This window comes from Cinclus cinclus, chromosome 4, assembly GCF_963662255.1.
Source record: "Cinclus cinclus chromosome 4, bCinCin1.1, whole genome shotgun sequence".
NCBI lineage: Eukaryota > Metazoa > Chordata > Aves > Passeriformes > Cinclidae > Cinclus > Cinclus cinclus.
In genome coordinates, this window is record NC_085049.1 from 36,081,002 (window position 1) to 36,106,001 (window position 25,000).

The following is a 25,000-nucleotide window of genomic DNA, read 5'->3' on the forward strand; positions in this document are numbered from 1 at the left end:
CAACAACAAAACAACTTACAAATAAGATGCAAAAAACCAAGGGGGTTTTTTGTTTGTTTTTGTTGAAAGAGATAAATAAAGGTCTTAATTTACAAAATTAAATACAGCAACAACATGACTAGTCTCACTATATGTATAGATGGTAGTTCATGAATAGGGCATACAAAATATACTAAAGAAATATTTAGCAGTTAGTTCCAACACATGACTTCCTTATAGTTAGTATACAATACAAAGTGCACTATCCAAGGATTACTGGATTAATATCTGGGTTTGCATCCAGTGTGCCACTACGCAGTAATTGATAAAATAATAAACCCCAAGACATACTGCCTTGCAAAGTTAACCCTGCTGTAACGATTAAAAAAAGAAATTGAACCTAATCTCCTATGTCTCTCTGTTGTGTTTCCAGCAGACACCTGAGATTTGAAAACACTACAGGGCGACCTGAGGTCATGCAGTATCTACTGCAGGGTAAAACTTACTGAATTTGAAAGCAACAATTAGGACCCACAGGCAACAAGGTGCTTCAATCTCCATCTGAATTTAACTATATTTGTTCTTATTTGTGTGGTAGTTATGTTGCAGGGGAATGAGGGGTCATTTAGAAATTACTTTTATCACTGAAAAACGTTTGAACAGTATCTTCTGAAAGAGGGAGAAAAACAATTCTTCCCTTTTTAAGGCAATACAAGTAATTGTGTACCTTGAGATTTGAAGTCCTTTCATGAGGTTTGTTTTTCACTTAGTATCTTTTCTCAAACATTTGTAAGTGTTGAAGAGAACTTCTGAACTCCATTAAGCTTCAAATTGCATATATTTTCTTCAGAACTGTGACTAAGTTTTTGATGCAAGTCTTCAGTGATTTTTAATCATGCTTATATTGCCATAATAATTTCCTCCAGATGCTGTATCACTATTATCACAACATTCTGTTCCCTTTGTTGCTACCAAGAAATTGTATTTTGTGCACCATTATACCTACCACATTACATCATTGTTGGTGTTTTTTAATCATCTGTACTGGGACCAACACTGTTTAGTATCTTCACCTGTGACACACGGTGGGATTTGTTGAGTGCACCCTCAGCAAGTTTTCCTGTAAGATCAAGCTGAGTGGTGGTTGATTTGATGGAGAGAAGGGATGCTACCCAGGGACACCCTGGTGGGTTTGAGGAGTGGGCCCACATGAACCTTAGGAAGTTCAGTAAAACCAAGCATGAGATCCTGCATCTGGGTCAGAGCAATCCCCAACACAAAACATATTGGAGGATAAAGGGTTTGAGAGCAGCCCTGCATAGAAGGACCTGGGGATAGTGGTGGATGAAAAAATGGACATGAGCTGGAAATGTGCAGTTGCCACCCAGAAAGTCAATTGTATCCTGGGCTGCATTAAAAGAAGCATGCTTAGCAAGTAGAGATGTGCTTCACATCCCCACCCCGCTCTGTGCTCTCATGAGGTCCCACCTGGAGCTTGCATTCAGCTCTGGGGCCCCCGTTAAAAACATGGACCTATTAGAGCAGGTCCAGATAAAGGACACAAAAATAGTCAGAACAGTGGAACACCTCTCCTATGAAGAAAGGATGAGAGAGTTGGGATTGTTCAGCATGGAGAAGAGAAGGCTCCAGGGAGACCTTTCAATACTTAAGGGAGCATATAAGATGAGAACTTCCTACCAAGGCCTGTAGTGAGAGAAAAAGGGGCAACATTTGTTAATTTGAAGAAGGTAGGTTTACATCAGACATAAGGAAAAAATATTTTTCATGAGGATGGTGAGACACTGAAACAGATTGCCCAGGGAAGCTGTGGATGCCCATCCCTGAAAGTTTTCAATAACAGGTTGGATGGGGTTTTCATCAATTTAATGAAGGATGTCCCTGCTCATGGCAGGGATGATGGAGTAGATGATCTTTAAATGCCCCATTCTATGATTCATTGCTATGCTTTTGTTTCCATGCTTAAGAAGTTCTGACTACAGAACTTTTTTCCCAAATGAGTTCAAATCCTTTAAGGGTGGTGTCCAGGTTGCTTTTATAGCACTTCAGTGGTTGGAGTTCAGCCTCTGTATAAGCAGAGAGGATAACAAGAAATAGCCATTAAAAATACACTATACATTAAGATATTAATTCCTCTTGTATTGCAATTTTTTTAGTATTTTATTTAGTATTTTTGCAACAACAGTTCAAAGATTATTTTGATGACTAATCTGTGGAAGGATTAATATTTTAAAGGACTAATAATGACACAAAATTTTCCATTTTATAAAGTATACTTTCTTACAGATTAACAGTAAATCAAGATTAAAGATCAAGCAGTTCAGTTGTCCACACAAAAATAAATTTCATAGGCTGTTCTGCCAGAAGTGTAAGAAAGCTTCCTAAGGTTTAGAAAACACTGCCACATAAGCATCCATTTCTGGAAGTGTAAATACAAGGAATAACATTGTGGATCCTGAAACGAACATTTCTCTCAACTTTAGAGTTTGTTTTTCAAAATCAAGGGTTGAAAGGTGAAGTTCAGGCATGTTGGTTAGAGATGTAAAAGATCTTACATTTATTGTATTGTATATGTGTTCTGAGGAAGCAACTATACAAGATATGTATGAAAACCAAAAAAGCCTTTTCCATAAGCAAAAAAGAATTGAAGATTTGTGTATATACAGACAGAAATATATTTAAATGTGATTATTTGCAAAATTTTGCACTACTGCTTTGTTGTACAGTAGGACCTGTGCTAAGAACAAATTCCCATGAGAAGTATTGAGTATTTAAACATAAACTCTGAATGAATATTTCTGTATTCCATGACTTCTTATTACTAGATATGCTACCCAAATCATAAAACATCTCATAACCTAATGATTTCAGACTTGTGATCAAAATTTTCTGATCTATCTAATTGGAATCAGTGTTTTAGGAAAGTTTAATATCATTTCTTGATGAACTAGTCATGTTCAGAACTAGTTACTTAGTTAATATTTTTTCTTAATTACAATGAAGGTAGAATAACAAACATCGTTATTAACTTCACAGATGTCAACAACTTGAGAAAACCCTGGCAGAGGATTAGGGAAAAAACAGTTACATGATGAAAGGCTGCAAAATGGATGTCTTAAGTTACAGAAAGAGCAACTGGTCAGATGCTGGAGTTAAAAATTCATACAGACAGTGAAGCAGGTTGCCGGGGGAGGCTTAGAGTCCCCACCTTTTTGGGCCTTTCCCAAATCATCCTTGGAGTTAGATACACATCTGTGAGAAGTATGTTAAGTCCCTGCTAACTCTTTGGGATAATAAAGGGATGATGGAAACATCTCTTTGCAAGTACAATTATGACACCATGTCCAAACGTCCTCATCAAAATGCCTGTCAAATGCCTTGAATAAATGCTGGCAAAACATACCTCTGTCTTAGCTCAGGGTGACAATGCAACGTCACAAACAGAAAGCAAGTAGATGAATGCAGTAGCAGCAGAGAAAAAACATAAAAAAAAAGGCTATGCTAAATTCTTTCAAAGAACTTTTTGGTAAGCTTATAAACAAATGAACATGCTAATTTCCATGGATTACCTTCTTTACAATTGATGGGTCTACAATTATAAAGAAGACTTTTCCTGTACCCCAGCAATTTCAAAATTATACTCTCTGTGAGAGATGTTTTTAATATAAAAGAAGGATTCTAATATCTTGCAGATCTTCCTGCTCAACTCAACACATTGCTTTTCCTTTGCTCATAGCCTGCAGAACATGAAGATCCTCCTTGTCTGTCTGCCTCAAACATTCACTCTTCTGCATGCTTTACAGCTTTACATGAAGATTTTTCCCTTGCTCCTTGCAACTAACTGGCAAATTACAGCGGCATACTGTATCCTTAAAGAAATCACCATTTATAACATTTAACAGGAATAACTGCCAGGAGACAGGTAACAGTTGTTGGACACTTACAAAGGCATAGTATATGTAGGCTTTTGGAGAAGAGCTTTGTGGTTGCAGAGGAAAAAGAAAGATAAGAGGACAGGCAGCTGAGGGATTAACATCTACTAGGAAGGAATGTGTAAAGTAACTTCCAAATATTTAGAGATGAAGCCAAATTCTCAAAGCCTGCAATAACTCATCTGATACAAGGTGAACTCGTCTTTTGAATTTTGCAGAAGATAAGCTTGATCCTGCCTTGAGAAAATGCGTTTAGTACGATAGTTATTAAAATCCTGTTCAAATCTAAACAGCAACAAAACAAGTGTTACATTCAATTTCTAAACATTAGAATGTGTGCTGCTGCTGACAAGAAAACAACCAGATCGTATTACCAAGTACATGATTTCTTAATTAAATTGAGTTGAACTGGTGTCAACAAGGAGAAAATATACTTGATACAATATTCTCAATTATGAATAGCACATTTTCTACAGTGGATACATCTCACATCAACGTTAATGTAAGGGGATACCAAATAAAGCAAGACAGCACTGAGAACTCAGGACAAGAAAATATAAATAATTACAACAAGTTTTAAATTTGTTTAGTAAAATAGTGCTCATTATAAGCTTTGAATAAAATATTCAGTTTTTCTTTGGAAAACAGAAAATGGCTTTTATAACCCACAGCACCGAGTTACTACAGTAATCCTTTCCTTCTTCCAAACAAGAGATTTAACAATTTAAGTTTCCCTGTATATATTTCATGCAATTCAACAGAAGAAGAAAAAAAAAAAAAAAAAGAAGAGAGAATTAGTTCATTAGTTCATTTCTCATTTGTATATGTGAAAAAAATAGTGCAAGAAGTTCTGTGATTAATTCTGAGAGCTGCCAGGATTCAACCCCTCTAGGATTCCCAGTGAACAAACTCCACAGTTCAGATCTGGGTCCTCTAAACATTGTTGCCCATATCCACCAAAAATCTTTAATGTTCTGCTAAAGTCATTCAAGAAAAAGTGCTGTGGGACATCGTGACAGAGATTGAGTCTCGCAGGCAGTTAAGTCAGTGTAATGACTGGCAGGGAAAATACTTTGATTTCGCCTTTGTATTGAGGTGGTGGTAGATGCTGAGAGAGAAGCTGCCAAAGTCAATGTGCTTACTATGAGCTTTGGAGCCAAGAATATGATTTACAACATCATATAATTCTTTTAAGCTCTTTTGGTTCCTTTTTATTCCACTCAGGGGTTGTAATAATCAGTCTAAAATCACGGAAGTTTGATCTTTTTTCTAAGTTGCAGCTGAAAGTATTTTGTATTGCCTTGGCGACTTAGGCACCTAGTAACACTAGGGAGTTTTTTACTTTGGTATTCAGCGGCACAAAGGGCAATAAAATTACATCATGTCTTGAAGTCCCTCCCAAGCTTATTTTGAATGAGACTTTAATTTTGATACTATTGACTCACTACTTTTCCTAGTGACTTCATAAAGAAATGTATACAGATGATGAATTTTCTAAAACTTAGATGAAGGAAGTTTTCCCAGGGGAATCTTTGGGAATCTGAAAAATTTCTAAGCCATATGTGCCATGGCAACCTACATGGATTTTCTTTTATTTTTGCCCATTAAACAAATAAAGATTCATAAGAGTTAAAGCAAAAAATTAAACTAAATTTTTAGTGAACTAAATAATTACGTAGCTTTCAAGCAACTATTTCCCAAACCAAGTGATGCTCCATTTAATCCATTCTTCCTCAGAATTCTGTAGACAGCCCTAAGCCCACAAACAATACATCTTCAAAACCAATACGTTAGTCTGCAGATATTCCTTCAACTGTACTATCTATTCATTATCTTTATTTAATTACAATTACTGTGCTTCAGCATACAAAAAGAAAAAAAACAGAATGCCATCTTTTTGTAACACAGAATCTTTTACACAACTTCACATTTTCAGTGTAACTTTTAACATCAGACACCTAGATTTTTTATTTATGTTTTTGCTAATTACCAACAGGTGCCCTCAATTCTTTTATGTAGTGGGCATCCTGAACTACCAGTGCAATTTTGATTCAGCTACAAAAAGTGTTCCAGTAAATGCTGGGAGAAATTCCAGTAAACTGCAGAAGTTTGAAAATATTTGTGTCCAAGCCAACAAGGTGAGCTACTGAGCTAAAATAATACTGTGGCCAATCTAATTATTTGAGTATGTTTTCATATATGAAAAAGGTTTTTAAAAAATTATTTTTATCTGAAGAATTTTTGCTTTCTAACGACTTCTTTGCATTAAGTATTTTCCAAGTTTAACCTGTTCAAATATATTATGTACAACTTCTATTGTTGTTTTTTTTTTCCTAGGAGAGGTGAACTAGTGTTTCCTCAGGAAGAGCTATATTACCTCTTGCCAATATAGCTATAGATCTGTAGATATCCCACAGCAGTTTTCAAAGAAAAGCTTTCTTTTTCATTCCACTCCTTGAGATTTAGAATTTTTATATTTATCCTTTGCCAGACAAATGGAAACAAATCCTCAAATCCTATAGTATTTTCATGTTATCGAATTCTTACTCCATCTTTCTACAATTTTACACTATTTAAACAGTTTATTATTTTTTTCTAAGTAGAAGTGAACTGTTTATTGATGTGAATATGTACAGACACACAGGGAGACACTAATCCAAATATTGAGAAAGGAAAGAAGGTATTAGACAAGTAATTAAATATAAATTCAGTAATGCTACAACTGTCACAGAATCCATTATAATTTCTCCTTTAAGATCACAAAACACTTCCCCCATGTATTTATCACATACACTGAACTAATGAAGAAGTGGCATTATTTCTAGAAAAAGCAATGCCTATATGCAAATCTCTGAAAGGGAAGAAGGTCCTATTGTCACATATCCTTCTCATGAAGCTCAGGGTGTGCTATCTCAGAGCAGAAATATGATTCCTATAAAAGCACTACTCTTCAGTGGGGGTGTTTATGGATATGCTTTGTCATCCTGCCACTTTCAAATTACACCCTTACACCCTTGGCCCTCCAAGAGCCATTTTGAGAAAAAAATTGGAAGCAACAGCCTTTTATTTTCTGAAATGCAACACTGAGACACTAAATAAACCTTTGAAATACACTTATTTTCATATTTATCATTTTATCAATCACCAAAGATTTCAAGTCCACCATGGTCTTGGGAGTTGCATTGACTTGGCAATGGAATACAGAGGCAACCAACAGTCCTGGCTGGCAGGCACTGCTGCAGATGCTGACAGGAGATAAAAGCGCACAGGAATAGTTAACTAATAGTGAACTAGTTAACTAGTTAATAGGCCAGTAAAGTCTGTCTTTAGTTCATTGCTAGAGATGGCAGAAGATAGAATTAATCATCAGTGGTCACAAAGTGGCTCTGACGCATCAAGCAAGGTAGGAGTAAGTATGAATGAGTTTGTGTAAGTCATTTATTGCTTTTACTACCTCTAAACTAGACTTTCCTATTTGTAATATCTGTTGATAAAATTTTAGTAGTGAGTGTAGAAGCAGCTAGTGTTCTTCATGCCCTCCATTTAATTACACCAGAATAAAAGGGAGGTGAATCCCTTGGGGCAGGGGTAAAGAAAAATAATAATCACAAACCCCACCACTACCAATTGCACAAAACTGGTCTTGCAAGCACAACTTTTCTTTTGAAATAAATTTAAAAATAGGTACACTCAGTTATTGCTGTTTCTCAGATCGATCCCTTCTGCGAGCATCTGATATGACTGCACTAGTATCAGTAAAACAAAACCCAGAGCATCTTTCTCCTTAAGCCTGATTGCTGAAATCGCTACACTGCTTCTGCTCACTCTCTCAGTGGTCCTGTTTTTAAGAAAACCCACTCTAGGATCACTGGATAATGCAGGTTAAGGGCTCTAGAATATCTCTAGGTGAACCTACTGCCGAAAGAAGGTAACAACAGATTACTTGGGATTAAATCCAGTCAGGTTTGGAAAACCTTGGAGGATATGGACTATACAACTTGCTTGTCAACAGCCCCATCCACTGCCTAACTGTCCACATGAGGAAAGAGGATATATATCCATATATCTATATCTATATCATACCCATATATCTATATCTATATCTATATCTATATCTATATCTATATCTATATCTATATCTCCATATGTATCTATTTCAGACTGGATATATATCTTTATATCCAGTCTGAAATTCTCCTTTTAACTTATGCTCTCTGTCTCTCATTCCACAACCACAGTAAAGAGCCTGGTTCCATCTTCTTCTTGCTTATCTTCCTGTAGGTATGGAGAGTCAGGTCCCCTCAAAGTCCCGTCTTCTCCAGGCTGATCTAGCTCAGCTCACTCTGGCTCTCCCCAGAGGGGAACTGGTTCTGCTTTTGACCATGTGGGTAGACTTCTGCGGAACTCATCGCAGTTTACTGCTGTAATTCTTAAATCTGAGGTGCCAGCTCTGGACTCAGATGGGGATGTTCCTTTCTCAGTGCAGGGCATGGCATTTCATAAAGTTCCTCTTGGCCAAGTCCTTCAGCCTATACAGGTCCTCTGAATGGCCATCTTACCCTTATGCATATTGACTGTTTGCCTAATTTGACATCATGTGCAAACTTAATGAGAAAGAGTGCAGACATCAAATAAAATGCAGAGCAGGACACGTCCCAGCATATTCTTACATTCCAGGAGAAAACAGAGAATACCCAGGTATTACAAATGTAAGACCAGAGTAAAAGTCAAGAACAATTAATAATCGAACGTGAAGATCTAGCATGACTACAGCAGAGGAAAGCTACTCTGTATATGAGTGCCTATGTATGTCTAATATCAGAGGGGAGTGGGACAGCAGGATGATACTCATTATTACCTAAAAATCTGAACTAAGAGTGCTATGTAGTGCTATTTTAAAGAGAAGAATATGCCATAAGCTATATATGGTGTCTGGAAAGGAAGCACTAAGAGGGCTGTTTAATGAAGAAAAAGCAAAAAGAAAAAAAAGGGTGATTTTATCTATACCTTTTGAGGTTTAGGGGAATGTAGATAGCAGAAAACATTAAAATATTACACTTATAGTAGTAGGAAAAATAAAACTCATGTCTTTTTAAAGAATACTTACAAACTTATTCATTAACAGAGCATATCCAATTAGTCCTGACAAAACTGAGAAAATATTTCTTGCTTGTATTTTCATGGATGAAACTGTTCTGGATTTCAACATAAGTGAGTTTGCTAATTTTATAGACTAGTAAGAGTGCAAAAAGTTTCAAAGACTTAATAAAAAGATTTTGGATCTGAGAGACCTCCTTGTCTTATTTAGAAAAAAAATTTAAAAAAAAAGAGAAAACAAAGATTAAAATATTTTGAGAAACTGAAATTGAGAAATGGGATTATAAGAAGTTACAAGAAATATCAGATGGAGATTAGGAATGATTCAGAGCAACTGAAGGCAGAATAAGAAATGAGGGAAAGCCAAAGACATGAAGACAAAAAGTTTGTTTGGATGAACTCCAGATCTCATTTTAGACAATGGTAAAATTCCCCTTGATTTCATTAGGACCATGATTTCACTTCTGAAGTATATTCACAGAAGATATAAGTAAAATATGTAATGCATCTGACAGAATGCTTGGGGAGAATGGGGAATAACCAAAGTTGAAACATATTTTTTACCAGATGAATGAAGTGGAACGGCAAGTATATGTAAGACCAGTAATTTTACTTGCTCTAAGAATAATGCTGCAGTAAATAGAGGGATCAGATGGGCATATGTAAATCTGAAAATTCCTGTGAGAAACTTCCAAAAATCTAAGTCATCCTAGAAAAAGACACAAAGATTTGTCAGTAATAAAAGTAATTAGATGAAGAACAAAAGATTATAGCACAACAATGAGGTAGGCTAACAGTAGAAGTCTCTAAGACCCTACATTTGATTTCTGTTTTGAATATAATTATGAATAGCCCTGAAGATATAAACAGAGGTAATAACATGACATATATAGATTACTTACATGTGAGGTTAACTGTGAAAAAAACCCCAAAGCTGACAATTCATGGCAAAATCAATTTACTGCTGAGAAATAAAAGAAAGAAAATAAACTACCCATAGATATCCATATATAACCATGTTGGAAATAAATTATGAATCCTTCAATGGTGATTCTGCTTGAGGAGTCAAAACCCAGGATGCTAGACTAACTAGGAGAGAATAATGACAATGACAATTATCTAAAATATATTTATGTATTTTAAGTAGGCCCTCACTTCAACTTCTATATTCAGTGTACTTGACCACCCTTTAGCTCTTACTCACTCATCCCCAAAACATATAGAAGAATCCAGGAAGGAACAACAGAAGTGACTTATGGCATGGGAAACATACCTATGGGAAACTTGGAATTGATTTAATTTAGTTGCCTCTGAAGTCAACACAAGAGTATAGGCTTGGAGATATGAGTAACAGTGAAATACTAAAAATATGGAAATATGGAATGTATGGAAAAAAAGGGCATGTTCACCTTTGCCTTACTCATACTTAAGGGTCACCCAATTTTCATATGGCAGATTTCTATTAATTTTATTGTTATAGTTATCACTCAATTTATTATAAAAGTAAAAAGGAATAATGCTACTGCAAAAGAGAAGTTTCTAAAATATGTTAATGAGCACTGTTTTTCAAAATTATTATATATTTAAATCCTATTAAAAATATTAAGTATTCAAGGATGATATGATAATTCCAGGATGCCATCTATCATTACTCTACAGGATAAATATTTTAAGACATATCGACCTTTACACTGCAGAAGCCAGCTAACCAGTAATTCATGGACGCTAGGAGCAAACACCTCATTTTTCCTTTCTATAGCTTATGCACTTCCCAACTCAGGGATTACTTATCTGTTTATCTACAAAATATACAAATAGATTTGACCCTGAAGAGGCTGGAGTTGGTGCTTAGTGCTTCCTGCTCCATCATTTTGGATGATACACAAATATCAACTGGCTCTCTTCAAATTAGGGACAGTTAAAACACAGTTTCTTTTCAAAGGAAAGTTTGAAAATGGCCATTGGTGGCATAACAAAATTAAAAGGAAAATATGCAAAAAAAAGTTTGTGAAGAACTTTAGTTTTATAGTAAGAGGTCTGAGTGGAAAAAGTTTTGAAAATAATGAAAAAAACACCAAACAATCAAATATATTCTCTTCTTCCTTTTACCTTACTACAAATAAATGAGCATTGTATAAAAAAATTCCTAGAGTATAAATTGACAAATTTTATTTGACAATTTCACTTTCCTTTAACAAAATAAAATATTTTCTTGATTAAAAATGGGCAGTGAAAACACACAGATTTTTTTTAATATATTTTTAAATTTAACATTAAATTGAGCAGGTCTTGGTGTTTTGTCTATTGTTTGGGTTTCTCCTTTTTAATTATTATTATTATTTTTAGACTTGGCAAGATAAGGCAAAGACTATTAAATACAGATATACTATTTGCATTAATATATTAAATTTGAACATAAATAAAGACATTATCTTTCTGAAAAACTGGCATATTAAGAATACACTTTCTTTAAATATCAAATGAAGCTTAAAGCACACCTACAATTAGCCCTTCTTACAGGACGAAAATTTTTAAGAATCAAGTTCTGACTAAGAAGATGACATTAACATAGATTTTCTGATTCTAGCAACTCTTACTAAAATTACCATCCTTGACATTTGCTTGCTCCCTTTGGTGTCTAAATAAATGATTTTTCTCTGTGATAGAACCACAAGAAAGTAGAAACTTGACTAGAAATTAGCTTAGGGCACAGGCCTCTAAAGTCTTTCAACCCGTCAACTGTATCTAGTTCAAATGTCTGAAGTTAACATGCTAAACAAAGAAAAGTATTAGGGAGAAAGAGAACAGAAGATTTTAAGGCAAAATGTCAAAGTAAAACAACAAAGTACTAGAGATTTCAGTGTGAATATTTTTGAGGTTATTGAAGAACCATAAAAAACCATAAAAAATAGCAAGCCCAGAAACAACAAAGTTCAAGACAAGAGGCTATGGATCTGGCATACTCTGTAGTGTCTAATGGTTGGGAAGCTCTAAAATTGTACCAGTTACACAGAAACTTCCCAGCAACAATTAACTACCTCAGTGCTATTTGTGGCTTAGATAAATATTCTCTATGCAAAATCTGGAAAGCTATTCAGTGTTCCAGGAAAAGCTGAGGGAGATATTGGACTGTGTTACATGTAGGGTTTGTACATTTTAATATAAATACATGCTTTATAAAATTGTTTTTCTATTTCTGTTGGAAACTTTTACATCAATAAAGCTCTTGGGAAACATAGAACTGATCAGATAAATTGTATGGGACAACTCCCTCAAGGGAGTTGACAGCTCCTCTGAGTTTAGTGTCATTGGCAAACTCACTTAGTATCCCTTCTAGTCCTGCATCCAAGTCATTCCTGAGGATGATGAAGAGCACAGGGCCAAGGATGGAGCCCTGTGGAACCCCACTAGTGACAGGTCCCCAGTCTGATGTCACCCCGTTCCCTGTAACCCTTTGTGCCTGACTCATGAGCCAGTTGCTCACCCATCACATAAAGTGTTTATCCACCTGGGGGGTGGACACTTTGTCCAGAAGGATCCTGTGAGAGACAATATTAAAAATTTTACTGAAGACCCAAAAGATCACATCTACTGGCCTTCCTACATCAGCTAGGTGGGTTATCTTGTCATAGAAGGAAATCAGATTTGACAACCTGAACTTCCCGCTCGTGAAGCTGTGCTGGCTGTGACCAATGACTGCGTAGTCCTCCTTTTTTTCTCAATACTTCCCAGAATAATGTCTCCCATGATTTTGTCAGACATTGAATTGAGACCAACAGGCCTGTAGTTTCCAGGGTCCTGTTCTTGACCTTCTTGGGAACTGGGACAATGTTTCCAGTCAGCTGGGACCTCTCCAGACTCCTGAGACCTCTGGCCTAGCTGGACTAGTTTGGTCTGCTAGAACAAGCCTGAAGAAAGACCAGCTCTTCAGTTGTGATTTTTCTGCTAAATAGCTGATGGTAGTAGCATACAACAAGGAGAGCCACACATCACACTCAACACAGACAAATGGGTCAAACTGACCTATTAAACACATTCTGCATTACCCTTGCTGGCATTTCTCATAGTAGCTGAATTTTATGTTCACTATATATTTCTCTGTGAGGCCAACTTTCAATTTGATCTTAAAAATAAGAGTACTTAAAAGTATTTAGCAATGATAGCTGTTTGAAATAGCAAAACAAATGGATATGGACAATTCAGCTATTTTTATAAAACATGGCACATGTGAAAAAGCCCCTATTTTTTTCAAGATTTATGATATGGATCAAAACAAACAAGGTTAGAAGAGACTTCAAGAGATCATAAAGTCTCTTAATTTCCTGTCCTTGCCCCAAAATAGGCTCATTTATACTTGAATCACTTTTGACCATTTTAATTTACCCTTAAAATCTTCTAGTATCAGTGATTCCTAAGACATATATTAGCACTTTATTATCCTAAAGTCAGAAAGGTGGGGATTTTTTTTCTGATGTCTATCCTAACTGTTCTTGCCAAAATACCAATCAATTATTTCTTGTCCCTTTCCAATGGACAAGTTCTTTCCCATCTTCTCTGTACCGTTTTGTAAAGGCTGTCATCATTTCCCACCTAGTTCCTCTCTTCTCAAAAAAACCCAAGTATTTTTAGTCTTTCCCCAGTCTTCAGAAAAGACCAATCAGAAAAACTGAGTGGAAGACAGGGCCTACTTTTATGTATAACATTCCTGTTAAGTATGCTCTCAACAACCACATATCTTTGTCAGCACACATTTGTCACCACCTTCTAGTATTAAGAAAGACTGTGCATCCAGTCATTCTAACATTTTTCAGAACATTTCACCAAACTTTCAACATATGAATATTAATCATGCCTCCCATTTTTATACTATTGCAGATTTACCATTTACATGTGAAGAGCAACATGTCAGATGAATATGCTATATCTGTATAATTTCTGCAAGAAAACACAAATACAGGCTGCCTGCAGACTGAGCAAGTTAGGAAATACCTGAGATATCACAGAGCCTAGATTAACATATCCTGCCTCTTAATCACATACTTCGGCCTCTGCTTAACCAGACTTCAGCTTCACAGGGCAGGGTATCCTGCTGAATGAAACATATGCAGTGCAATACACATGTCATTAACAATCTGTATATATCTAGATAGAAAATAAAAATATATATGATTTAAATTATACTTTCAGTAGCTCAGTCAATGGCAATCAGCTTTGTGTCAAACCCTTCCTTAAATGAAGTGATACTATTCTACAAGGGGATAGAAGTGTAAGTAATATACACTATCTATCCAAAATGCATCTGAAGGTCCTTCTCAAAACCCAAGTAATTAAATTACTACCTTAAGACTGCAAGAGTTTGGGGCAGGGATTTGACAAACCCTTTTGTTTTGCCTTTGTACAGCACTTTCCACAACAGGGCCCCTGATCCATCCATAATACTGCATATTTAAATAAACCATAACAGTTTAGCTGAATATAGCTGAAACATACTTCTTTTCCTCACAGGAACAGAGACAAAGAAGAAACACATTACATACAAGCACATCTGGAATTCTTCAGAAACCTGTTAATACCTACCCACATAACTAAATCCAAACTGAGTCTTTTTATGGAATGGCTTGTAGACACATGAGGAAAATGGACAATCTGCTCTATCAGAAAGAGTCTGGATTCAAAAAGATTCAAAGCTCATAGTATGCTCTCTAGACTACATTTGTGAAACTTGAGGAACAGTAAAAAAGACTGGGTAAACTAAAACACATAGCAGCGAAACCAAGTTAGAATATATTTAGTCTGGAAATTGGAATATGGCTTGCAATCATCAAAGGAATGAAGTTTCGCTATGTCTTTTAAATGTGTGGACTACGATAATTTTAGGAGAGGAACTGTAATATATGGTTGCCCACAACATCACTCTTATCTCCTGTGTTCTCAGAGCAAGAGAAGACAAAACTCAGAGGTCATTTTTTCAGCTATGATGTCTGATCATGCCAAATTTGCATGGAATGAAGAAAAGGAGGGAAAACATGAAGAAAAAATAAAAATCAATTTTGGGGGAAGTCCCTAATTACTCAGACTACTACTATCATAGCATAATATTGCATCAAATAAACATACCCCCTTATCCATCTCAATCATAAGCTTATTAAAGTCTTTGAAAAGCATCAGTGGAGCAGTCAGAATTGTATGAAGATTCTGCAACATCATTAAATCCTTATTAATGGGTACAGTGGAATAATGAACTTGGTAAAATCTTGGTATAGGAGGGAGACTACTGGATATGTTCAGCCTAATTAAAGATATTCTTTCAATGTTGTTGCTTATTTGGAGAAAACCACCAGAATACTTGCATTTATAACCCTAACAGAAATTACATCAGGATTGTTCCACACACATGCATTCCCAGCACTGATCTAAATCAAAGGCTTTTGTTAGATACAACTGCACCTCACCAGAAGATTGGGACCTTTGCTTTGCATATAGACTTTATCACATCTTTAGCTGTCTTGAGTTTTAGTAATTTTACCATGACCTATACATGGGGTTTCACAAGACATAAAGTCTTTCTATAAAGTCTTAAAAAAAAAAACAACCTTCAAATGGAATTTTCAGTCTTTTAAAATACATAAAGTGCAAAGTTTTCTATGAAGTCTAAAGATTAAACAATAGTCAAGTAATACCTTCTCAGCATAGTGTCTTACATTTGTCAAGGAATGCTTGGATTTATGGATCATAATTTAAACTACTGGTATAGGTGTTATCAACTGGATATTATTGTATCTTTTTATTTGGCTTTTTATGTGATACTTAAGTTTAAAGATACATTTTGGGCACGTGCATAGGAAATAGCATTTAAAGAATCCACTTCCGAAAATTTGGCTTATAATATTACAGTTACATAAAAAAACAAATGCAATCATCAATAGTGGATAAAATTTGTTACTGTCTGCGCAGTTTTAGAAATACACTTTAACAGCACTGTCATCTCAGCTTTGCATTGTGAAAAGACAGGACTCTCTTATGAACTAATTTTAGGAATTAGACAACCACATTGCAGAGATTTAGTTGTACAATGTCAAACAAATTTTTAACATCTGCAACAACACTTAAAATTCTGCCTTTTCTTATTCTTTTATGCGAAAAGCAAAAGTATCTTGTCCAAAGAGTGAGAATTCATCATATCAGTACCAAAAAGTTTTCAGCAAGACAGCTTCCAAAAAGATTATGCGAAATCCCACAGGACCCTACCAACCTCTACAAGCCATGCTACAGGGATCTGACTCTTTTCAGCTGAAGGCACTGTATCTCTGTAGTGATCTTTTTGTTAAGAGCATTGGGAATGTACAAGTGCAACAACTGGGGCTGGAATAATGTAAAAAAGAAAGAGCAACTTCTGATCAAAAGTAAGACATGTAACATTTAAGAAGCTAGAGACGAAATGATAAAGAGCTGGACCATCAGTGTTGGAAAATAAGTAAATTGATGAACAGAAGCAAACATAGAGGACAAATGGACTGAAAAGCAAAATAATGTAAAAGAAAATTTAAAAAATTAGAATACAAATATTCAGTGAAACATTCAAGTGAAAAGTTGTTTCATTGGGAATGGTGAAAAATATTATTAATCAAAACATCATTGCTTATTTTTCCACTAGTGTCCACAGGTAAATGGCTCTGTACAAAAGCCAAAATTATTTCACTGCCTATTCTCACAATAGAACTTCTTTCAATAGGAATATATTCAGACAAAAGCTATAACCTTTAAGATCCCATTTCCTAGCTCTTCCTCTTTTCATATAAAAATAAAAGTCAATTGTTGTCACAAAGTCTCTTTGCCTATTATCATCCTTATGTTAGATTTATGAATAAAAATGTGTGAAATTAAATTATACAGGCATTAAAATATCATGTGATTAGGTGAAACATTTTTGATGAACAAGGATACCCAGAAATACTGCAACTGCTACCACATTCATCTGCTCAATTACATGCTTTTCACCTATTTAATAATGCTTGTTACATCCCTGTTAATTGATGTGTTTCGTGAGTTTATTTTCTTATGCACTATGTCAAGTCTTATACAATGAACAAGAGACTTGGATCATAGCAGTCTCCTAGAACAGAACAAACCTCCAAGGTAAATGCAAAGAGATCATGAAATGGGACAATGAAATGATAACAGAAAAAAAAAAAGTAAGAAGGAAAGAGGAAAGACAGGGGATTGGAACATTATGAAGTTAAAGAAACAAGGGAATGAAAGGGATTAAAACTGGAATGATAGGTAACCTACTGTAAGTGGTGTGAAAGCTTAACAGTGGGGGACTGGAATAATCAGATATGGGAACGACCTGACAATGGAATGCTTTCAAACTGAAGCACCTCAAAAGTAAATGATCTTAGAGCAGAATAATCATATTTGCCTCTGGGAATAAAATTTAAAGATAAAAATGTTTGAAAAAAAAAAAAAAAAACAAGTTTGATGATTATGCAGATAGAACTGCAGAGAGAAATGATCCAGTCAGGGCAAGAGTGAGAAAAGGTAAAGGAGTAGGGTTGGGAATGACAGGTGAATAAAAAGAAAAGGTGACTGAAACCCTAGATGCTTGGAACTTACTTTTTCCACACAAAATTGAAGACGAAGGACTACACTGGGTAATGTCTTTTTTTTTTTTTTTTTGTGGACTCTTACCCTTGCTCATTTGGACAGAAGTTATTCTTTCTCATAACAACCTACCATAACATTTTCTAGAAACAGCTTTAAAGATCATGGAATATTTGTGTGTGCCTTGACATTTGGCTTTAACAATTCCCGTTTTAAGGAGTACAGTACTACAATAGCTGAACTTAAAGACTCATATAGGAGATGACGTATGAGCTCCGTTTTTGAGAAGCAACTCTAAAACCTTACTTCTTTTCACTTTTCTAAAAAAGATGCCAACAACTAAAATGTTAGAAATCAGAATGGCATTAACTCCAGGATTTTGGATCTGCTGTTAGGCACTAGATTATTTCGGTCAGTTGAGAGTGAGTTTAGTTGCATTATCTTCAGTCTACACTCTCACAGAGTGAGCAGGGAGACAACAACAATGACAAGCCCCTTCCTCAAAATCTCACCAGAGGGGTATCTGCTTACCCTACCACCTTTTCTAACTCCTTCCACTCCTTACTTAATGAGCTGGAGTGAGTTTTAATAGAATGGTATAATCGCCCCATTGTTTCCTATGGTAAGACTACATTATCTCAATCTGCCATTTTCCTTGTTTTCTCATGATTGATTTCTTTCAGTTTCCTCAACTGCTATGAAGAAGTATGCAGATTAAAATAGTACCTTCTTCCTCCCAGGATTATACAATGAAGTAAAGTGGCATTTTGCATGATGCATTTGCCATGACCATGGGGGCAAGTGATGTGCTAAGTACTCTGGTGATAAAACACCCTTGTCTGTGCCAGTTCCAATAATCACTGGAGTGTAATTAGTCTAGAAAAAATTCAGAGACAAACACCAGAAAAATAGCTGAACTTGATTTCCATCCCTTATTTGCCACCCCCAAAAGTGAGAACTCTCCAATGTATAATAGAGACAGGAAAAGTAATAGCACAAAATTGATTTCATTGTGATCCTGATGTTCATTTAAAAATCTAGATTTATTAGTTCTGAAAGAACTGACCTTCAAATCCCACCAAAGCTCTTCAGCAGTATGCTGTCTATTACATACAGGTTAAAAAGAGGTTGCATTTTCAGTAATGCATGAATTGTCATTATTCCTAAGCATCATCTCATGTCTCATCCAATGCTGTTGCTTCTACAGGAATAATAAAAGTTTTCTCCGATGTTTCCCACAACACAGCTGTAACTGCACTTGTTTGGATTTGTTTTCTTCAGTTCGGAGTTCTGCATTTATACTCCAAAGGTGTGTACTCTGGAACTTACAGTTACATCCATGTACAATTGTTATACAAGATTAGCAGCATCTAGTTTTACATAAATAAGGAATCTTTGTGCATAAAATATCTTCAGTTTTGTTTGCCCCTTTGAAACCTGTTGCTCATCAGCTCTAACTCACAGTAAGTTTGGAGAAGTAGTCCATGTTGAAATAATGACAGAAGAAACAGTCTTAAGCATTGACTTAAAATACAATTGCCTGATATTGACTGTTAACAGACAACTGATCTTAGAGGAAATTTAAATTTTGAGCAGAATATATATGACCACAATAAGCAACACATTTTCTCAGTGAAGTTTTATGTCAAGGAAGCAGTCAGCGCCTATATACCAGGAATTCAGATTTGAAGGCCAGTCAAAGACAAAACTTGGATTTAATACTGCTGAAATACAGAAAGAACACCTAGGACTTAAGATTCCACTCATATGCTGCATTCTGGAATTGTCAGCTTTCATCAGGTCGAGAAAGGAAAGTGGGAGGCACACAGTATAAAATTTCTGATGTTTTATGTAATAATTAATATGAGAGTTACCCCAGCTACCAGGTCATGGTTATAATGATCATCTACAACTTACTGTGATATTTTTAAGCATTCAAAAAGCATAAGAAATGGAGCAGATTATATTTCATTACCTGAGGCCAAAATTTTGGAGGTTTTAAAATGTTCTAAATACACTGACTAGAACCCACTGTACTTAACAAGCATTTAAGTGTGATACAGTTACTTGAAGTTAGAGACCTCCTGTATTTCCCTAGTCAATGGACAGAGACTATTCTCTAAATAACTTAATTCGCCTGCCTATGTTAAGATACCTGGTCACAGATGGGCAAATTAATGATTCTAACTACTCTTACCACTGAGTTTCACAAAACCAAATGTGAAGTACCAGGTTCATATCCAAGAACTGAAACAATTTCCCACTTTCTGACACTCAATAGCTAAGGCACTACAATAGAAGAAATCAATGTCTCTGATAATGTTCCAATGCTCAATCACAGATAAACTGACTTCTGCACACACACAGAAAATATGCTAAAAACATTAATATAATCATCCCAAAATAAGACAGCTTTGCTATCATATGGTTTTATCATAAAATGACAGTCAGTACAATTTTAACAACGAAATGCCCAACTAAGATGCTTGAGTTTGACACAGTCACTGGGACTCTTTTCACATTTCCTGTTAAAATGCCAAACAAATACCTCTCTTTGGAAGTTTGCCTAGAATCTAAACTCTGCACCTTCCCAGCTGAATGCTCTGATCTCTAACTTGCACACAACCTCCTGCCTCTTTCACTAATATTTTGCACCAGTGCTCCTGCATGTGTGCCACCTACAAGATGGGAGGCAACATTGCTCAGCATATACTTGCTGTTCTGGGTAGTTCATTTTCCTGGGAATTGGGAGATGGAGGTTTAATCTACCTGGAAATTAATAGAGCCTCCAAATTCACAGGTGAGTGCAGTAATTATCACACCTCAAGAACCCTTCTCTAGGGTAGAAACACCCACACTTCGTGTGTGAACCTTCTCAGGAGACTAAAAGTAGATGTTAGTTCATTAACTATTTTTCAGTTAAAAAAAATATGTTATCTGTGTAGACAATGCAAAATTTAAATTGTGTCTTTGTTATTTGCCATATTCCTCACTTGTTTTAATTCTGTTTTGCTTTACCTATGCTATTTTCTCATTTTCCTATGTAATGCTCCTTAATAAAAATGAGGGTCCCTGATCAATGTGGCCATGGAGGCAAGGAAGAGGTCTCTTCTCTTCCTTGGTCCTTTGCCTCTCATGCAAGCCTCTCCCTACCCTGGCCTTTCCTTGCAGATTCATTCCCTTTTTCCCCTGCAAAGAAAAGGAAAAAAATTACACAAGTGAGTGGCATCTAGCTTTCATCTTTTGTGTGACGGCTCATGGTCTCACAGAAGGCCTGAATCCTTGCACTAAGTTTGGTACAAGGGATGAATGTGCATAGATTCTTTCTCCAGTGGTGTCTCAGGGCATTTACATTCTGTTGTTTCAGTCTATCAAAAACTGAGCAACATGTCCTCTCAAGTTTCAAAGGAGTCAACATAGCAAGTCCCAAAAATACTTATTTTGACAAATGACACATCATAAAAATGAGAGAGGAAGGCTGAATCTTGAATTAGGGTGTAACTTAAGATATTTGCCTTTGTTATAGGCAAGAATTATTTCAATATGCATTATTTTAACTCTTAACATGGATATAAATGTAGCCATATCTACATAATTACATGCACAGATATCACAGTTTATCCAGCAGAATGGAAGACAGAACACAGGATATGTAAACAGTTCTGCCTAACACTTACAAAACAACTTTAATAGCAAGTGTCATTCTTTTCTGTAAAGTAGCTGTTTTTAACACACATGATCTAACTCTTGTTTGCTCTTTAAAGTTTTATTGTCTTGGCATTTCATACAGGAAGAGAGCATTAGCATACTCAGGAGAACTGCTAAAAGTAAAAGGCCTCAAGCTACCCACTGCATGGTTGATAGCATAAAGCTTGGGATATAAAAACTTTTGTCTGATTGCTCACTTTACTTGTTTTAGAGTAGTGTTACTCTCAAGAGCATATATTCATGTTCTTTCTACTTCAAGTTTTATTACTTCTTTTGTATTATTTAATACATCTAAAGACACTTCCAAAAGACAAATTTTTCCATTTTGAAAAAGTAATGGTTTGGAACCTGATAAAATACATGAATGTTCACAGTGTATTATTTTCAAAGGCAAGTAGAATAAATGTGCAATAAAACAATTAAATGCATGACAATAAACATTTCTATGTGATCACAGATATATTAACATGCCAAATAAAAGAAGAAAAAATCAGTAAAATATTTTCCCTAAAAAAAGGTCAGATCAAAATGGATTCTTAACACATCAGAGCATAAGATAAAAAAGAAGTCTGGTCTCAATTACTGTTACTGTTAAATATCCTACTCTAGCAATTAAAATGAACACGTAAAATGTGAAAGAGAAAATGGAATGAAAAAAGGCGAATGAGATCAGCTTTTTAAAGCATAAAATAAAAGATACCATAATTTTAGATACACTTAAAAAATCAACCTACAGTAAACTTAAAACTAAGTCTACTTACATATCACACTGCTGATTATTATATAAATAACCTGGGAAACAATACCTCCAAGATACATGTTTTACTATTTAGTAAACAAGAAACTACCGTGTTTGACACCACTGATTAAGGCCAGGCATTTCTAAAGCTTCAGACACATTTCTGAAATCCACAATACATCAATTTTTAATACTTCCACTCTCTCAGCTCCATTAAAAAGATGGTAGGGGAAAGAATTTAGAGTAATTAATGATATAGTTAGCTGCTAAATATTAATAGGAATCGTAGTCTTGCATAAAATATAACATATAAACCTTGCCAATACAGACGCACCAGTAATTAAACTTGAATACGTAATTACACTGATTTATATGACAGGCAAAAAGTTACACTTTACTGGCTTCTATGTAAACTGTGGGCAACAGTTAAACTTTGAATTTTACGGTTTATATAAACGGGCAATATCTCTACTACAGTTCATAAATGGTTTAGAGAGTCATAGTTAAAATTACAACTAATTCCAGTGTGAACATTCTGACTATACCTTACAAACCAGGCTCTGAAAATGACCACAGAGATTGGCCTCCCATTACGTTCAGAGCTTCCAAGCAAATTGATGAGGTTAAAAAAAACAAACAAACAAACAAAAAAAAAAAGCCAACCCTTATAGCAATCTTACTACAAAGTAAATGAAGATTAATCTATTTAAATGTTTTAATATAAATATTTAGTTTCAAATATAGAGCTCCAGATGTTTCACTTACCACCTTCTTTCAAGGCTCTTTTGAGTAATATTGTGTCTTAGACTAAGGCACCTTTTCTTGAAAGAAAGCTGACTGCACTTACATGTGAGGCTGAGGAGAGCAGCCTGGACTGCTATTTCCATTACTGTCAATGTGATCCAGCGAACCATTGAGATCTTCATGGACTGCCTGCAGTAAGCCACTGGATGCGTTATTTATCAGTCCTGGGTTACTTAGCAATGGTAAACTACTCTCTGCCAGTGCAGCCTACCAAAATGTAAAGGAAAACCAAAATTATTAGTCTGCATATATACTTAACACTCATACATGTATAGACATTCAGAAATATACACACACACAGAACAGCTCATTTTGAGTAGTTGTTGAGGTGGTCAGAAGGATTTTGTGCATTTCCCGTTATTTTCACATTCTGAATATAACAGCATTTCTACTTCTGGTTTACTCTTTCTTTTGCTTAGGTTTCATTATTTTCCATTATTAACTATGTTCTGATATTCATGGCACTTTCTAGTTTTACATATTTTTTTGACTTTGAATTACACTTAACCCCTTTGCCCTTCCACACAATGTATGTCTCCTTTATAATGCAGCTATACTTTAAAAAATGACCAGAACTTAACTCAGAATAAAAAAGTCCTGACATTTGCCTCTTCTGCAAAAAAATTATATATTATAATTAAACTTTAAAGTTTTTGCCATGAGCACCATGTTCCCCAACACTATGATGTGAAATCATTTATGACAGCTTGGATAAATATTAATGCATATCCACATGCATTTGCAAAAGCTTCTATCAATCTAACATTTGCAGAAAAACTGAATGTTCCAGATTTTGCCACAGGGTGTCCTTCTTGCTTCTTCACATCAAAAGTAGCATGAATAAGAACTACTACTTGCAGTGCTAGGTAATACAACTTACTGGGATGATAAATCCAGCTATTTAGAATGACCATCAGGTCCACATAAACAAAACAGGTAATTATATACCAATGTATAAGCAGAAATAAAATACATCACACATAAAAACACAATCAGTATGCACAAAGAATTATTTAGTATTTTTTACCTGCAAGCTTGCATTAAGAGCTGCTCCATAGCCTAAGCTGGTGGGTATGTTTTTCACTAACGTTGGGCTTCTGAAAATAAACGATTTTTCAAAGTTTAAAAACAAGCAGACGTCCTGTCTGGCTCATTGGGTTAATGGATTGGTTTGTCAGCTCAGAAGACCGGAGTTTAGGAAGGAAAAATGAAATGAAGTTGGGAGGGAAGGGGATCAACCTGTTAGAACACATTGATTTACTTGCATTGGAAAAGCAAAACTCTTTTTATAATTAGGCCCATGTGGAAATTTGCTACAAGAGCATAAAGGTTCTGATCTCACTGAAATAATTTAACAGAAATAGCTTTAAAGTTTGTACATCTGTCTCTGCTACACTTGGTTTTGGTTTTTTGAACTAACTCGGGTACACGTGTTGCATATGTTGCATGCATTTATTCAACACAATGATGTTGAATAAAAAAGATCTTACTCTTCCCTAACAAGAAAAAATGAGGCTGTAATAATGTATAAATAACTGTATGTGAGCAACACAGTAGATCAATTAGTTTCCGGCAAATCAAACATATCATATATACTATCATATAGCATATAGATTAAATGCTATCTGCTAGATCACCATATAATTATATTTTCAATAAAATTAGTGCAGAAGATGAGTCCAGAGGTCATCTAGGTCACTGTCTACAAACAGATGCATTACAGAAATAGAATACCTTCCTGCAAAGAAAAACCTCTAGCTCTTGTCTCTGCACCTTTGGTTTTATCTGAACGGCTTTATCAAAACTAATTATATACTCTCAAGGAATAAAAAGCATCCACAGAACCAGTCATACTGACATGGGATTAATTTGAAAGTAGGGCAGTAAGCATGCCAAAGGTCCTCCTGTGAAGGCTTCTCATGAATACTACCCTCCTCAAGAAGATATTTTTGAGGTCAGTACTGTAGTGCATGATACCTATATGCTAAAATGACCTTGAACGACTCCCACTTCTGTCAAAGGTTTACAGTAAAAACAAGCACATATGAAACTCTTAACACATGGGCAACATATGTAGACAGGGCTATTTTTAATATATAGTAGGAGAACTTATGGTAGATGG

At 35.3% G+C, this 25,000-nt stretch overlaps 1 protein-coding gene across 13 annotated transcripts in view; it reads right to left on the reverse strand.

The window, feature by feature from the left end:
* The window catches only part of FOXP2 (forkhead box P2), a 185,244-nt gene that overhangs the window by 4,380 nt on the left and 155,864 nt on the right, over positions 1-25,000 (reverse strand). For 12 of the 13 annotated variants that reach the window (XM_062491093.1, XM_062491092.1, XM_062491091.1 and 9 more), the window contains 2 exons: positions 23,906-23,975; positions 22,922-23,085 (listed from right to left, as the gene is read on the reverse strand). In XM_062491093.1, the coding sequence (XP_062347077.1) occupies positions 22,922-23,085; positions 23,906-23,975 (234 nt within the window). Of the gene's footprint in view, positions 1-22,921; positions 23,086-23,905; positions 24,024-25,000 lie in introns of all 13 variants that reach the window. The other variant, XM_062491089.1, reaches the window with a different exon arrangement.